The sequence below is a fragment of the Passer montanus genome, unplaced genomic scaffold (assembly GCF_014805655.1).
Source record: "Passer montanus isolate IOZ18808 unplaced genomic scaffold, ASM1480565v1 scaffold3, whole genome shotgun sequence".
Lineage (NCBI taxonomy): Eukaryota > Metazoa > Chordata > Aves > Passeriformes > Passeridae > Passer > Passer montanus.
Genome location: NW_024367707.1, coordinates 832,525 through 849,360, shown reverse-complemented (window position 1 = coordinate 849,360; position 16,836 = coordinate 832,525). Strand labels below are relative to the sequence as shown.

At 33.4% G+C, this 16,836-nt stretch overlaps 1 protein-coding gene across 6 annotated transcripts in view; it reads right to left on the bottom strand.

Annotated features, from left to right (window-relative positions):
* Positions 1-16,836, bottom strand: part of DMD (dystrophin) — a 1,159,435-nt gene that overhangs the window by 523,770 nt on the left and 618,829 nt on the right. For all 6 annotated transcript variants that reach the window (XM_039714180.1, XM_039714179.1, XM_039714182.1 and 3 more), the window contains one exon: positions 16,397-16,547. In XM_039714180.1, the coding sequence (XP_039570114.1) occupies positions 16,397-16,547 (151 nt within the window). The remainder of the gene's footprint in view (positions 1-16,396; positions 16,548-16,836) is intronic.

Sequence of the window (16,836 nt, the reverse complement as noted above, 5' to 3'; positions counted from 1 at the left end):
ATATATATATCCTGTACATACGATCATATTCATTCTGAAATCCACTATGAATAGAACTCTATGAAGTAGAAGAGTACAGTAGATAGCAACTAGCAACCAAACATGGAAACAAAAAGTAGGCATGCTGACATATGACAGCAGCTGCAAAGGACAGCCCAATAATTTTGATGGCTTTTGCAATTGTCCAGAGATTTTTCTGCTTGTAATATCTCAATTGAACTAACATTTACTTCAACTTCAGCTGCTTTGGGTTTTGTTAGGAAATGCATTTAATAAAAATAAAAATTGTCTTTCACAGATTTTCCCAGTTATGGGAGATTTTACTTGTTTCTTTCTTGATCTGGACTAAAAGCTCCAGGGATGCCATTTTATTGCATCCCTGGGAATGCAATAAAATGGCATCCCTGGGGAAAGAGATGGGGATGCCAAGGGGAAAAAAAAGGGGGGAAAAAGGTGAAAAGGGAAAAAAAAAAAGTACATTCTTAGATGCTTCCTAAAAGTGCGTTGTCCTAACTTTCAGAAATCATCCAATCATGTGCATGCTGAAATACACAAAAATTATAGGAAAAAGTTAAACATTTGAACATAACATACTGTTATAATTCAAGACATTATTTCCATATCATCATAGTGTTTCTAAACTATTATAGCCTTTTCTACCATATTTTCTGCTTGGTTTTGGTGTCGTGTGATTTTGAGTCACATCTGAGTATGTTCCCTACCCATATTGTGTATATCTTGCACAGCTTTTGCTTCCAATAGAGCCTTGTAAAATTTCTTCAAAGAATGATTTATGCAAGGTAGAAAAAGTCCTACATTCACATGTGAAAATTATAATACAGTATTGTTCTCCCAGGAGCCATAAACAGATCAGAGTTCAGTTTGTGCTATGGAAAAAGAGCTATGAACCTCACTGGGACTTTTAATCACAATATGCTGGCTCTGAATTGAAGATCCATTTTCTGTCATGTCCCATTGGACTAACAAAAATCTGTTTGTTTATGGAAGATAATTTTAAAGTTTTAGCAGAGAAAAAGGGATACTGGAGGTGTTGCCCAGATTTCAATCAAGATTGACATTATTCCAGAAAAAAAAAGAAAAAGTGTATTATTTTGTAGTGTTTTCAAATCAGTTTTTCAAAAAACATAGATACTATTAAATAATTTTTTTCTGTGTCCCAAGAATGTTAGGAAATACCCTTACAAAACTAGGAATAATTGTATTCTGCACAGCCGTCTGTGGACATAGGGAAATGTGTAAAATAAATTCCCATCTGGTCATACTTTTCCATTAGTGCCTTCAGCCTCAGATCTGCACTAAGTGACTTAATGCAAGAGAAAAGCACTGAAGCCACTAGAAACTTCATGCTTTATCACTGATATTATTTAAACAGAATAAGGGTAAAAAATCTGACAAAATACCACTCACATTGTCACTCCATTTTTCAGAGAGGCCATTGAGATTTTACCAAGGGAAAAAAAGTGAGATGGTATAAAACACAATAATGAGTCTCTAAGCTCTCTGTGTGATTTTCTGACCTTTGGGTAAGACTTGAATAAAAAAGTTCTGGAGCTAGATCATACTTAAATTAGGACTTTTGTTTACTGTAAACAACAGGTTAATGAGACAGGAGAAAATACTACAGATATCTACTATTTCCCTGAATGTTTTTCTTTAGATTATGACATCTGGACAATTTTTATATACTTAATAGAATATGACAGCTGATTTCTGACTCAAACTAGGACTGCAAGCATTGGAGGGCTGGAAATATGGAATGGAGAGGAAGAGTTTCTTTCTTCTGACAGAAGGACATTCTGACTGATAGTGGTCATTGTTCTGAATGACTTTATATGATAATGACAATATAATAGGAATAATGTTAGTTTAAATCATAGTTATAGCTGAAGAGGTGCTTTGGAAATAATTCCATGCAGAAAAGGAATATTCTTGAGTTGTGTTACAACCTCATATTCATCAAAATACAGTATTTTATGCTGAAATATGCATGTTAGTTACTGCTTGCTAAACCCTAATTGGTACTTGTCCTGATCTGTCATTCTTAAAAAATGGATATATTAAATTTATATATTCAGATATATGTGAGGAAATCACTGGTACATGTCCTCATGTCAGACAGCTGAGATCTGAATTTCTCGCTGGTATAATGAAAGCTGTGAAAGACTGAATTTATTAGACTGCAAGGGTCACTTGCCTTGGTAAAAAACATAAAACCTGTATTATACAGTATAATGGCAAACAAAGAACTTGAATTTCAATTTCTAATATTTTGATTTTTTTGGTTTGCTACTTCTTATACAGTTCTTTCCTTTATAAAGTACTTAAATATCTAAGAAAACTTACCAGAAATCAGAACACAAAAGGATAGAAAAATTTTAGAAATCTTAATAAGATCTTAAAAAACATAGATACTTAAATCCAAAGATCTTAAGAACTATACAGAAGCTGTGCAAATAAAACCCAGAAATCCATGTAATAATGGAACAATGAGAGATTCAAGAGCAATTGAGCTAACCACAGAAAAGTAAAAATAGTCAAAAGTGAGGGTAGTAAAAATTTCGGATTTCATACTTAGATTTAAAACTTATATTTTAATGCTTTAAAATTGGAGGTGTGTTGTTTTTAGAAATTTTTAGCAATTTGAAGTCAAAATGGGGAAAGAATTACTTAGTTATATTGCTACTGTTATATTACTTCATCAGTTGCTTAATGTGCCTAATTATTATGAAGCCGTTATCATATGACAGTCCAGTAATACTCAAAATAATTACCTAGCCCTGTTTATACAGTTTCTAAATTTGTACTGTCTTCATGAGATCAAGCACAGCTAACATGATTAATTTCTGCCTTCATGATAAACTGTCTCTGAGGTCAAGGGTGCTCAAAGATTTTAAATCAATATTATATAATAGCTGCTGATATGAACTTTAGAAGTAATTGCATCCCACTTGAAGTACTGCTGACAGCATTATGAAGCAAAAGACAATGTACCTGATAATGTATATAAACCAGCTTAATTAGGATTCTAAAATTCCAAACAGTTCTGAATAACTCTCTTTTGCTACCACTGAAAATACTGCCAAGATCAAATGGTAAAATGGTCCCACTTTAGCTAATGTGAACAATTCTGTCAGGTCTACAATGCATAATAAGATAGGGTGCTGTAAGTTCTTCTATAAAACTCATTTTGATTTGAGATGCAACTTTGAAAAGCTTCCATATGAAAATAGAAATTTCCTACTATGTTGCATTTTAACTGATACTTTATTTTCTGCATCAGTTATTACTCATAAGGACCCTTCAAAGACACGGTAAAAATTTTTACCCATTCTGAGCTTTTAGAATGAGAATTTATATTCTAAGCTTCTCTCTATATTATTTCATGCTTGTATGCTGTTATTCTGTTTTTGGAAGAATGTGTGCAATTTTAAAACATAAGTAGGAAATATGGAATATTATTATTTGCATACATGCCTTTTACAAATATTCTGGTCATAAATGAACTTCAGAAAATGGTGCACATCCCATCTGTATTATAACATCGTTCAAATACTTTTTTATGGGATCATACTAAACATAACTTCACTTGCTGTCTTTCCATTAATTGTAGAATTTAAACTCAGCTTATACATTCACACTAACTTTACTAAGTTGATTGCTTTCTTTTCTCCTGCTGCCCTGTGCTCAATATAATAATTTCTACTGCCAGAAAATGCATGTTTTTTTCAGATACCAATATCAGAGTCAAGTAGACTAGGATGCTCGTAAAAATTTGAAAATCAGCCATACAGTAAGGAGATAATTACATTTCATTAAAGTGATTTTTATTCCTAAATGTGTTATTCTTTCCCTCAATCACTCTCAATATTATTGCAATAATCCAGCCATATAGGCAGGATAAAATGTATTGTAATTCTTAATGTCTCTCTGTCAAAATACAAAATGTATTAATTTTTTCCTAATTAGGAAGATGGGATTAAGAATAAAAGTTGTATTCAAAGACTGTATTCTGAAAATGCACTTAGGTTACCCCAAGGGTTGTGTCTGAAAACATTTTGTCTTTAAAATGCACAAAGTCTGTTGAGACCTCACCAGAAATAAATCAACTAAAAAAGAATTAACATAAAACTAGTCAAAGCATTAAGTTTTATAATGAGATTAGTTATATGAATGAAATAAAAGGAAAATATTTGCTCTTCAAAATAACTTATCTGAGGAAATATAATGCAGCAATGTTCCTACTTGTCCCTTATTGCTGCAAGATGCTTACAATTCCATCTCATTCCAGACTGATGTTTCAGTATCCAAATAACTTTGCTAATTTAAGATTCTTAATATTGTTCTTTGTTTCTCAAAACTCACATTGTCAGGAATTTATTTTGTTCTGTTTGGTTGGTTTTTTTTTTTTTTTTTAAACTAAACATTACTTTCACTTGACTGGTCTCCAAGGATTTCAGGAAATCTGCAAGAGCCGAAGTGAAAGCCTTTAAGCAATCTGATTTTAAGTTGCATTTGGGGAAAAAGGTAAATCAGAATTTGAAGACTAAGACATTGTCTCTAGTGATAGAGAACTATAGGTCTGTTAGTAAGCAAAGGGAAAATCAAGCAGCATACCCAGCAGCACAACTGAAAGTACAGTCTACCTCAAGGAATAAAGAATGCAAAGCCTGCTCAAAGCCTTGAGCACTCCCATAATGAAAAAAAAAAAAACCAAAACCAAAACAAAAAAAACCACCAAAACACCACCCTACAACAATTCTGAAAAAGAAGTGAAATCAAGAGAATTGTGGACAGAAGAAAGTGGTAAGGAATCAGCTATGCCTGGAGTCTTCATTGTGACACAGACAAAGGAGACAGTAAAATTCTTTGAAGGCACATAAAGAAATAGGAAGCTTATGATTCCTCTGTGTTTTTCTCAAATATAGCTGTTGCCTAAATTTTGTAACTACAGTACAAGATTTTGTAAAAGATGGACAAAGTCAGGAATGTCAAATCATCTGTAAAACTAGGTTTATACATACACTAAATAGTATTGAAAAATGTGTTCATTTCTTTGTGAATATAATTAAACAGTGGCTATGGATTTGTGAAAAACAACAAAAACAAACCAACCAACCAATAAAAACCAACATGGCAAACTTTAATTCCAGTTTTAACTTTACCAATTAAAAAAAAGAATGCTATAAGAGAAAAATGCAGTAACCAAGACATAGCACCAACAGCATTCAAATATAAATGAAGCACAAATATCCATGAAAACCCATTCCCTTTCAGTTTAATAAGAAACATTTATCTATTAAAATGAAATATTCAACATACATCATAGAACTGTCTACTAGACATTAAGTATTTTAGAGGAACAAGAAATATACTGTGGTGGAGCCTTTCTCCTCCATCCCCAGGCCTGCTCTACCATTTCAGGTGCACCTGAGAGGTTTTTAGCAAAACTGCTGAGTGATGAAGCACTTGACCAGACCAGCTGGCAGGGTGAAGCATCTCTGACCACACAGACCTGACAGAACCAAAGGACACAGTCTCAAGCTGCACCAAGGGAAATATAGGGTTGGGTTGGATATTAGGAGAAAAGTTTTTTATGGAAAGAGCAATTAAATTCTGGAATAGCCTGCCCGGGGAGGTGGTGGGGTCACCACCCCTGGATATGTTTAAGAAAAGATTGGATGTGGCACTCAGTGCCATTGTTCAGTTAAGGTGTTAGGGCTGGGTTGGACTCGATGATCTTTAAGGTCTCTTCCAACCTTGTGATTCTGTGAATACCAGAGGCTCTTGTGTGATACAGGTAGGAACAACACTGACTGCAACAGGAACATCAGCTGCCTACCCAGGTCATACCCCGACAGCTTTGAAATATTTCTTACCTGAATCAGCCCACATGGAGTGGCACCATTTTTGCTGAAGTTCTAGGAGAAATTTTTAAATGTTTTGGAAATTCCAGTAATAACTGATCTGAGGATGGAAATTTTGCAGATGGCTAAAGCCCACCATCTCATGACCTTGTCAACAGTAAAGTGAGTCCCTTTGAGATCTCCTTGAGCACTGTGGGCTGCAGCTGCTTTGAGTGGGACGGCTCTTGGAGCTCCAGAACCCTCACGTTTGCAGCACTTACAAAACCAGCCCTGATGATGAGACCTAGGCTGACACCCCCTCATGCACTTCTACTACTCAATGTGCAACCCATTTCTGTTCAGAAATGTTAAGGGATTATTCTGAACTTCACTGAAATGGAGGGTAATTACCTCTCTGCAAAGTTGTACACCTCTCTTGATGTGCAGGCGTGTGAATCGATTTTGGTATGAATGTTGTTATCATGAATCTGTAATTAGGCCATTGCTTAATTTAATTGCAATTAGGTCATCCCCTCTATTTGATATTTCCTGATTAATAATTTAGGATTTTCAAATGGTTAAATTTGTTCCAAAAGCTTGATGTACTGCAGCAAAAAATTCAATTCAGTAGAATTAATTGTTAGATGCCTTTTCTGTTTACTTTTAAAACAAAACATGTACTGTTGTGGTCATATTCTGTCCCCCTTCTAAAACAAACAAACAAATTAACACAAAGATAATAAGTTTAGAAGCCTAATTCCATTAACTCTCTATTTTGCCTTGCTTATGGCAAGCTTGCAGAATCATTAGCCTTGTGAAACAGAAACCACAGCTGAAGGTATTACAACTAAAAAAGAGGTAATGAAGTAGGATAATGATAGTAAATTTAGAAAATACCAGAACAGGGCTTATTTGAGGCAATATCACAAGGATGTTCCCCGGACCATGAGTTCCTCTGAGTCTAAATCCTATAACACCGAAGTAACATAAGTACTAACAAAAGAATCACAAGTCTCATCAATCATCATAAATTATATTGGTGTCTCTTCCAAAAATCAAAACAGTACAGAAATATAACAAAACCTATGGGTTCAAATATGTTAGAGTACCCACTCAAACTGAAGTATTTAGTTTAAATTGCAAAATCATTTAAGCTAATCACAGTAAGTATTTTCAGTCTGTTCCTAATCTTTGTTCTGTATTGATCACAAATGCAAAGTTCGGCTTTGAGATCTTGAGAGAAAACCCAGCTAAAACTGAGGCCCCACATCACCAGACTGTGCAATTACAAACAAACAAATCTTGCCTTGAAGCCTTTATAATCTAATAGAAAACACTACAGTACTTTGTGTTATTGGAGCAGTTCCTGAGATCTACTTTACTCTTGAACAACATCTACCAAATGCTCACTCACTCAGAGCAGATGTTAATTTGTGCTAAGAATTCTGTTAGATTTCTTGACAAAAAGCTCTCAAATAGTTTAGGTGAATTCAGGAAGAATCTCACTCTCTGGAAAGGTAAATAGACAAAATCAGATTGTTTTGGGAGGTTTTTTTGTTGTTTGGCTTTTTTTTTGGTTGGGTTTTTTTGCCATTGAAGACACAAACAGGGTCTTGTATACATTCATAACAAAATATTCATATTTGTGGGTTTTTTTTCTTGAAGCAGTCAATTTTCTAAAATAACAATTTCAAAACCATAACATAAATACCTGTTAGCAAGTCATCCCATTAAACTCAATGATTTACATACAATGTACAAAACAGATCTTTTCCAATTCAGCTGTTAAAAACAACTGTTAAAGGAAGACTGTCTTGTGCACTATACTTTAGATTGGTGTAGTGCTTCTTGCAAAAGCACAGAAAGAAAATTTTTGTGATCAAAAACTTTAGTTCATCTAGCAGTCTCCAGAAACAATTTTCAATTTTAATTTAAGGCAACTGTAGTGACTCAATCATGGAACATATGATCAGCTTTATGACAGATAAACAGCCAGATAATATAGCAAAAATAAACCCCAAATAAACCCAGAAGTTGTAATTTATATGTTCTTCCTACTAAGCAGGGGCAGAGAATCACCTTGTCTTGTTATGGAAGGCAACAGAACATAGTTATCAAATAATGGAAAATAAATAAATATAGATGATCACCTAATTTATATAAAGTAATTGGCTCCTATTTCTAGGTTTTAGTAGAATAAAACTTGCATGAACTGTCTTACATAACACAGGTGAATAATAGTTCCCATTTCCACCACACTAATGGAAAATTAACATTCATAGAACTCTCTGCTCATCTTAGGACCCTGAAATTCAGAAATATTATTTTTATATACCAAAGTTATATCCTGGATATTTTAATTTGACTTCTAATACCAACCCAATAGCAGGACCTTGCCCAGTTTCAGTACATCTTTATAAATCTTCTTTTAAACTACATTTCCACAGAAATGACAAATAATTGATTTTGACTGTCACCTTTAGGGGGGATATGGTGAGACACATAATATGTGAAACTGAGAAATATTTACCATTCTAATATAGTAACTGTATATTTAAAAAGCTGCTCAGAATACGCTCTCTTTCATTTTTTCTTTCCCTTCTAGCATTTTTGACAGGACTGTCCCTTATGAACGTCAAGGGTTTGTGTAATTATTAAAATAACAAACCAAAACAAAATTCAAGAAGCCATTTTGAAATTAACAAAATGTTGAGATATGTATATCTAAAATTTAATATAGTCAGAGCATGAGTACAGAAGTCTATTATACTCTTGTTCTAACCAATGCATAGATTGGAATTTACCACACTCCACAACATATTACATATTCTGCAAAAATTGTATCTTGTAAAGTCTTAGTATGTGGAGCAAAAGAAAATATAATGAGTACAGAAGTCTATTATACTCTTGTTCTAACCAATGCATAGATTGGAATTTACCAAACTCCACAACATATTACATATTCTGCAATCATTCAATAAAAATTGTATCTTGTAAAGTCTTAGTATATGGAGCAAAAGAAAATATCTATTTCTCCTTTTAACTAGAATCAGAGTAGAATAATTGCTTGAATTTAGAAGATATTCAGCAAATGCAAGATGTTTAGACGCATAAAATAAATGTTTGGGTTTTTTTCTGTAGTGGTCTTCATTCCATTGTGAAACGTTAAAACAGATTTTAAAGATTTTAAGAATTGGGTAGTTGATATAGTTTTTTTTTCACCCATCAAAAGCCTAGATTTTGAATGAGAAGCTACAGCATATCTATATTGTGTTTATTTTTAGAAGACTGAGAAATACAATATTTGCTGTCTGCTGAAGTAGAGTAGGAAAAAATATTGAGATCAAAAAACGTCTCTCATAAATATCTAATGTTGTCCTGAACTTCTGCCATAATCTTCACTAAAATAATATCACTTTTTGATTTTTTTTCAGTTCTTCATTTCAGAAGGAAAATTAATTGCATACACAACTTGATGTGAGCAACAGTGTGAGAACAAATTTCTTCCAGGAGCTTTAAATAGCACAAAAGAAATAAATAGCCTGTCTCTAAAATATTTTCTTACAAGTAGGTGTTGGTAATGAAGTATTGGATAGCTCTTTAACACAACATGTCAAATAGTTTCAAATAAAGTAATTTTTGGAAAACAATTACTCCAGTTTTCTGGATTTTTTAAATTTCATATGATTGAGTTCTGAGTTTTGTAATCTTTTTGACAGGGTAAGAGAGATGCTGATCCTTTGTTGTCTGCTCTGCACAAACTCTAGGGTTTTCATAATGTAGATTTTTATAATGCAGAGTGGTTCTTTAAAAACATTTCACTTTTTGAAGCAACATGACATTACCCTACTGTCTTTTCCAGCCTGATTACTGCAGAGCTTTGCTTTATGGCTTTAGATGGCAATGAAAATCTGTATGTGATAGACAGAATTTGTAAAATCTGTAGGGATGAAAGGTTATTAAAATAGGGGATAAGGTAGGGAATAAGATTATTAAAACTACCCATCTGAAAAGTGCCCCACCAAGACCTAGTTATACTAATTTATTGAATTAATCTGCACAGAAAGCTATTCCCCAGGAGTCTTACCCTTCCCTGATTGTTTTATGTAAGCATTGTTAATGGCCAGACCTGGACACTCCCGGGCTGGCCACTCATCAAGTGACAGGGTCTCACAAGTTATCTGCACATCTATGCATCAACACCCACAGATTTAATCATGTGTCATAGTGATCTCTGATCCAATAGAAGATTTTGTTTTGGAAGACTTATGGAACTAAACCAGGTAATTTTTTGAGGCAAAAGAGCCATATCATCCACTCTCAAAGTAGTCATGCATTTAGTCACTCATTTCCCAAAACTTCCAAGACATGGTCAGATTAACCACTCTATTTATATCATGACAAAAGAATAAATAAACTTGACTCTGAAGTGTATTATCTATACATATCACTGATCATAAATGTCCAGATTGGCCCTGACACCAAGATAAATTCGTCAATATGAAAAAAATTGCCTCCTCCATTTCCTTTATTTTTTATATACAGACAAAAAATGCTTGTGAAATAGGTATAGACCTAAATCACTTTTCCAGATCCCCACATGCTAGCTTTCACTTGAACTGGTGAGAATAAATTCCCCCAAACAATGAGGCAGCTATAGTGAGGTACCACAAAGTTTGACTGATCCAGTCCAAGAACATGGTTTTCTCCAAGATAGAGGAAAAAAACCTGCATTTATTTATTCTACTCATACATAAAAATGATGCCACTCTACATCTGTGTGCTGGTAGTTATTTCAAAAATGTTTCTAATGAAATGTTTGAAAAATGCATCCTAATTAATTACTTACAAGATTTAATTCCATTTTCAGAATAAACAATGCCATGATTTATAATAAAACTTAAATAAAAGCCACAGATTGTCACCTAATGGTGCAAGAGCAGGCAAAATCACATAAGCAACTTTAAATTTATTATTTCCCATAGCCTTCAGACATTTTAATGTCCTACTACCAGTGACAGTAAATTAATTAGAAACTGTTAATAGGATATTGTAAATTAGGCATTGTGTGCAGTAAAGAAGAATTAAGTAACAGATTTATTTGTGAAGAAATTCTTCTTGGCTTGAAATAATAAGAAAATATTTTTACTATAAATTTGGAATTAACTATTTTGGTATTTCATCACTTCCATTAGTACCAGTAACAAAGGTGAGGAGTCTTTTAACAGTAAAACAAAGGCTAAGGGTTCATATATATAAAGAAATTAACTTGTAAAGATCACAGTATTATTTAGTATTTTGCTTAGTGTAAGGAAGAAGTAGCAATTATTTTACTAGGAATTAAGTGAAAATTAAGTCTTTCCATTGCTGGTAGAATGTCAGTCAAGAAAGGCCCAAGAAGTTACTTTTAACATGAGCTCAAACCAGAAAAAGAAGGGTTTTGCTCAGTGAGGGCCCAGGTGTCACATGCAGAGCTCATGTATATTACTTGAAACATTTCTAATGAGACCTTAGGAACTGGAACAGACAAAATCCCTGGGACATCTCTGAGACTTTTCTTTCTTGGGGGCAGTAGCATTCTGCACTCAGAGGTGTTTGATAAGAGGGCAATATTCAGCAAAAGGAAAACTAGTGATGATCTTTGAATAAAGGCTCTAATCAGTATATGAGTAAGAACTGACAGCAGTCATGAATGCTGGCAATCATGTTTACACCATTTTATATACCATTTTAGACTGCCCTTGCAATATGAAGGATATTTTGGTATGTATCTTCATTATTCTAATTAAACGTTCTTGTAAAACAATGCTAAATTGGTTTCACATTTATTCCAAATTCTGTATTTTTTCTCTTTTACACAATCCATAAGTAATGATAGAAATCTCTTTGACCAAAGTGTTTTGCTACAGTTCTACAAGTTTTCTGACAATATCTCCCATCACAAAAAAACACAAGTCAAAATTGAAGCAGGTAAAACAAAATTAAACCATTCGAATCCAAACTGGAATAAAGAGAATCAGAAATTATTGGAATAACCTTTATCATCCAGTAAAGCAGGAAATACATGTAAAAATATGAAATCTAAAATATGAAAGCCAAAATAATCACATATATAAAAGTGTTTTTACAATATTTATATTTGTGGGAAAACAGAGCAAACTATCCACCCACTTACCACTGTGCTTTCATGGTAGAAAATAAGTGGCCTTGAGCACTGAAACACTTTTTTTCTCCTCTCTACTCTGATTGCATTTGTGCTCTATTTCAGAAAGAACTGTTTAAATTTGGTGGTTATTAAATCATCAAAATCCATATAATCCAATTTAGATATAAAAAGGGGAAATTATTAGCATGACCATGACTTTCAGCACTGAAGCCTGGATTCTTGATATCTTCTTACTTTAAACATCTACAAGGCAAAAATATGATGTTCCTGACAGTGTGGTGCTGCAGGAAGGAGATCTAGAGAAGGCATGAGTCAGTCACAAGCCTATTACAGGCAGGGATAAATGCCCTAAAATGTAAATGCTGGACAGTTCATTGTATGAACAGTTAAGATCTGCAATTTACAGAGCAATTTCTACATCTAGAGTATCCTCAGAAATCTAACTAATACGGCCCATCATTCAATATTCAAGTCCTCTGAGACCTTAAAAATAAACATACTCTTGATATTTATGCCAGTAAATGAAAACAAATACTTGATAAATTAATAACACCATAATAAGAATATTTTAATCAATTAAATTATGAAAAATAAAGTACTCATCACTGACCAGTCACAATAAATTCACATTGTGAATACAATGAAATTTCTTCAAAATTGAGACCCAGAACTTCATAATTTTGCTACTGAAAATCCACCACTTAAAATAATAGAATTAATTTGAAACCCAGATTGGTATACTAAATATAGACCATTGAGCAGTTCTTAAAAGCAGTACAAAGAAGAAATATTCAGAATATTCTAAATTTTTAAAATAAAAATACTATTTTTAAATTTTGAAGTAATGATTCATGTATGTAACTTCAGAGCCCAGTTCTGAAACTGTTACAGAATTCCTCCTTTTGCAGCTTTTTAGCATGTACCTGTGACACATGAACTATCCCCCTCAAGCCCCAATTCTAATCCTTCCTTGCTTATTTACTGCATGTTAACCTAGCATTAGTTTCCCATACAACACAGGGTTTTTGCTGGTTTCTTTTCATTTTTTTTCCCTCATAGAATGGAATGTAGACCAGGGCTGCAAGGCAGATCAATCACAAGATAAGAAAATGAAAGAACAAAGTTTAGATAGGTGACTGAAAATTCTATTCAAACATTCACCTGTGGTAAGATGCAACCACAAAACACAGCACCTGATCCACCTTGCTGCTGATACAGTTGGTATTTCAGTTTGGGTAATAGTGTGCTATTTTCAGAACTCATGCTCCAGAGAGAGAAATAAGCACAGGAAGTAAGAGACAAGTTGTCTGGCTACCATATGAGAGCAGATTAGAAAACTGGCTTTAGTGTACTGAACATGGTCTGATAGGGAAAATGACTGCAGCCTGTAAGAACAAAAGGGGATAAACATCGAGGAGTAGATAAAACTGAACTACAGCTCAGTCCTGGCACTAAAAGAAATAAGCTCAGTGCAAATGCAGGTGGCTGAAGAAGTTACAGTCACCAAGCATTAAGGAATGAAGAGACAGAAGAACCTCTCTGTCGCAATAATGAGAGGAAAAAAAATCCTTAATTACTTTGAAGACAGAGTTCCATACATTTCAAAGGGATTACATGATGTGTTATCCATGAAATGTCCTTTTTAGTCTTGAGTCTCCTAATCATCAAATATGTCAATTACACTTTCTTAAAAACTGAAACATAGTTTTTCTTCTCAGCACCATAAGTTCTGATCTCAGAAAGTCTAGTGAAAAATTCACAATAAGAATATTTAAGAGTTCATGACCTGAAGTGAAAGTATTATTAGATTTTATTCACATTATTTATAATGCATAATGTTGTTTAATACCATGCCATTATGCAGCAAAAAGGAACACACCTCCCCTCCCCAAATACACTTGAAAAATGTAATTACATTTTAACCTCTATTAACATAATCATCTAATCATACTGTTGACTATTGCATTTTATATAAGCATTTGACTCTATGTATTTATTGAATATTAATGAACACATTAATCTTTACTTTTCCAAAGTAGTCCTACTCAGAAGTAGTATTACAAATCTGACGTTTTTGTATATTTTTCTTTTTCTAAAACAGTTCCTTCTCCAGTACCAGACTATTCATTTGCTGGTAAAGCATTTTCAAACAAATCCTGTTAATTCTGAATATGGTTCACTAAGCAGCATGATCTCATTAATAAAACAAGTTGCTACTCTAGTAAATCAGAACGCTCAGCTGTTTTAACTGTTTCCCTAATGGAAATTCTAATGATCTCTTCAGTCAGCCTCACAGAAGCCTAACACTTTTGAAACAAGACCCAGCAAAATAAAGAAGCAATGAAAAGAATGGAAACAGTGCAACTTCAGACTTAGCATTCTGTCACAAATAAATGTTAACTAACATTGGATCTGCATTCTTGAGGTTGGAATATTTTTGCACCACTTAAATTTTCATTAGAAAGGTACTTTTGTCTGTTGTATTGAACTAAATGAAATTTTTCATGAGTTCTTGGGATTTCTAACACAAGAGAGATGGGAAGAAAGAAAAAGCTTGGCTAAAGATGGCTAAAAGAAAAGAACCCCATGCAAACACATATTCAAATTATCTCATATGTTGCATAAGAAAATAAAAAATGGATAACAAATGAGAAGGAGGCTAGGTCAAAGGGAAATGTAAAACAGAAGCAGTCTTTTGCATGGAAATATAAATTTCTAGATAGCAACACATTATCTCAGGGTCTTTTAGTGTGATGTTCAGTTTGGGATTAACCTCTTTTTTAAGGATGATAAGAAAATAATACTTCTAATCTGCTGAGACCGAAATGTGCTACACACCCAGCGTGTTTGTAACATCTATAATACATCCTACCTTTGTCTGGGCACTCTCAAAAATCAGCCTTCTCCAAGGGAAAATGCTGATTTAGCAAGGAGTTAGAAATAAATGAAAAAAAAAATTCACAGATCTATTTTTTTTGTAAATCTTATTTGAAGCTGCTCAAGAATCCAAAAACAGTGCCAAGAAAGGTGATGGTGCACAGGCAAAGCAAAGAGGAAGGGGTAAGGCTTTGTAACACTTTGTGTCTACGTAGATACAAATCTTACTTTAGTAATACATATGCTTTTCAAATTGTGGGACAGAAAAAGGGAGTTGAAGTTTCAGAGAACATACACAGTTCTACTACCTTTTACACATGCAGCAAAAAGCGTCTTTAATTTCTTGATGACATTCTATTCTGTAAATCAGATCTTAGACACCTTTGTTCAGTATTCAAAGCATTGAAAGAAATGCGCAGAAAAAAAAAATTAACTGCTATTTTAACTGTTTAAGCTTAGTGTGTTACTTAACGGTTGTATATTTTTATATACTTGCACCACACGATTTTGTTTCCTTTTCAGTTCAGCAGTTTTACAGTCAAGAAATAACAGTGTAAATCTTTAAAAAGTTGACTTGAAATACTAAAATTCAAATGACATGATTTTTTAAATTTAACTGTAGGCCAAAAACTAGGTTAGTGTTGCATTCAAAATCTCTGGTTTTAATGTTAGACAGACCTAACTCCTTTCAACCTGAAATCAAGTGATTCAATCCAGCAATTCAAATTCACAAATGCCAATTACTTTAACAACACTTTTTTTCTTATGCACAAACAGTAATTTATAACATGAATCCAGAGTTTGGTCAAGTTATTCAGCTGAAACTATCTACTTCCAAAACATCAGTTTGGAATTAATTCTTCATACCCATTACCATTTGAATCACATAAGAGGGAAATGAAATAAACTACCAAAAAACTAGAGTTATTATTTTCCTTATGATGCTCAAAGAGCTTGCAAGATGAAAAGCATACAAATTGGGACTGGACACATAGCAGCTAAGTGGCTATTCTGTCACACTGCATTTCACAAATAAAAGCATCCTCCAGGTCCTTTGATTAAAACATGAAACAGACAAAATAAGCAATACTTGCAAGACATCGGTCACGGAATCTCTCTTGTGCAGCTCAATGGCTAATCACATTTCTTCCACAAGAATTTAAAATTAAGCCTGATATTCCTGCTGGTCATAAATAACAAATGGAAATTTACCAGCACTTTAGGTAAAGACCAAAGAAATATGTAATTATGAAAGTACCACAATGTACCATGTCATCCCATATCTTATTTCATTTAAAAATATATCTTACAACAAGCTAGTGAAAATTTTTAATTAACCAGAAAAACACACACATCTGAACGAAATTGTCACTGTCCACTCAGCACTAGAAATCCTCTTTAAATGTACTTCAAAACGATACAGATTACCCAGACCTGAAAATTTCTTAAAACCTACAGAAAAATAGAATATAGGCTAATCAAATCATACCTGGATAAATTGCTTGGTTTTCACAAGCCCCACATCTCCAGCCTCTATCTGTGCTCTTGACAGCTTCTCTTCAGTTTCACTCAGCCAATGATTAAATCTCTTCATGTCAGAATGAAAAATCTGCCACTTTTCCAATGATTTGTCAAACCGTCTGCAAGTATAAAAGGAGATGAAATAACAATCTACTGATAGTTTATTTATTGACTACAGAAAAAAAAAATAAAGAGAATAATGTTGGATGTCTCAGGTTAAAATCAGTGTAATATTGATGGCATAATATATTAGCATTTATAACAGTTATATCAAATGGCAATATGGCAGCACCTCTGAAGTGAAATTATATCTAAGCAAATGCATCACAAATCAGTGTTTTATCAATTTTATAATCCTTTTGAAGAAAATGCCATAGTCTTCAATGAATTTCCACTTGCATTGTGCAA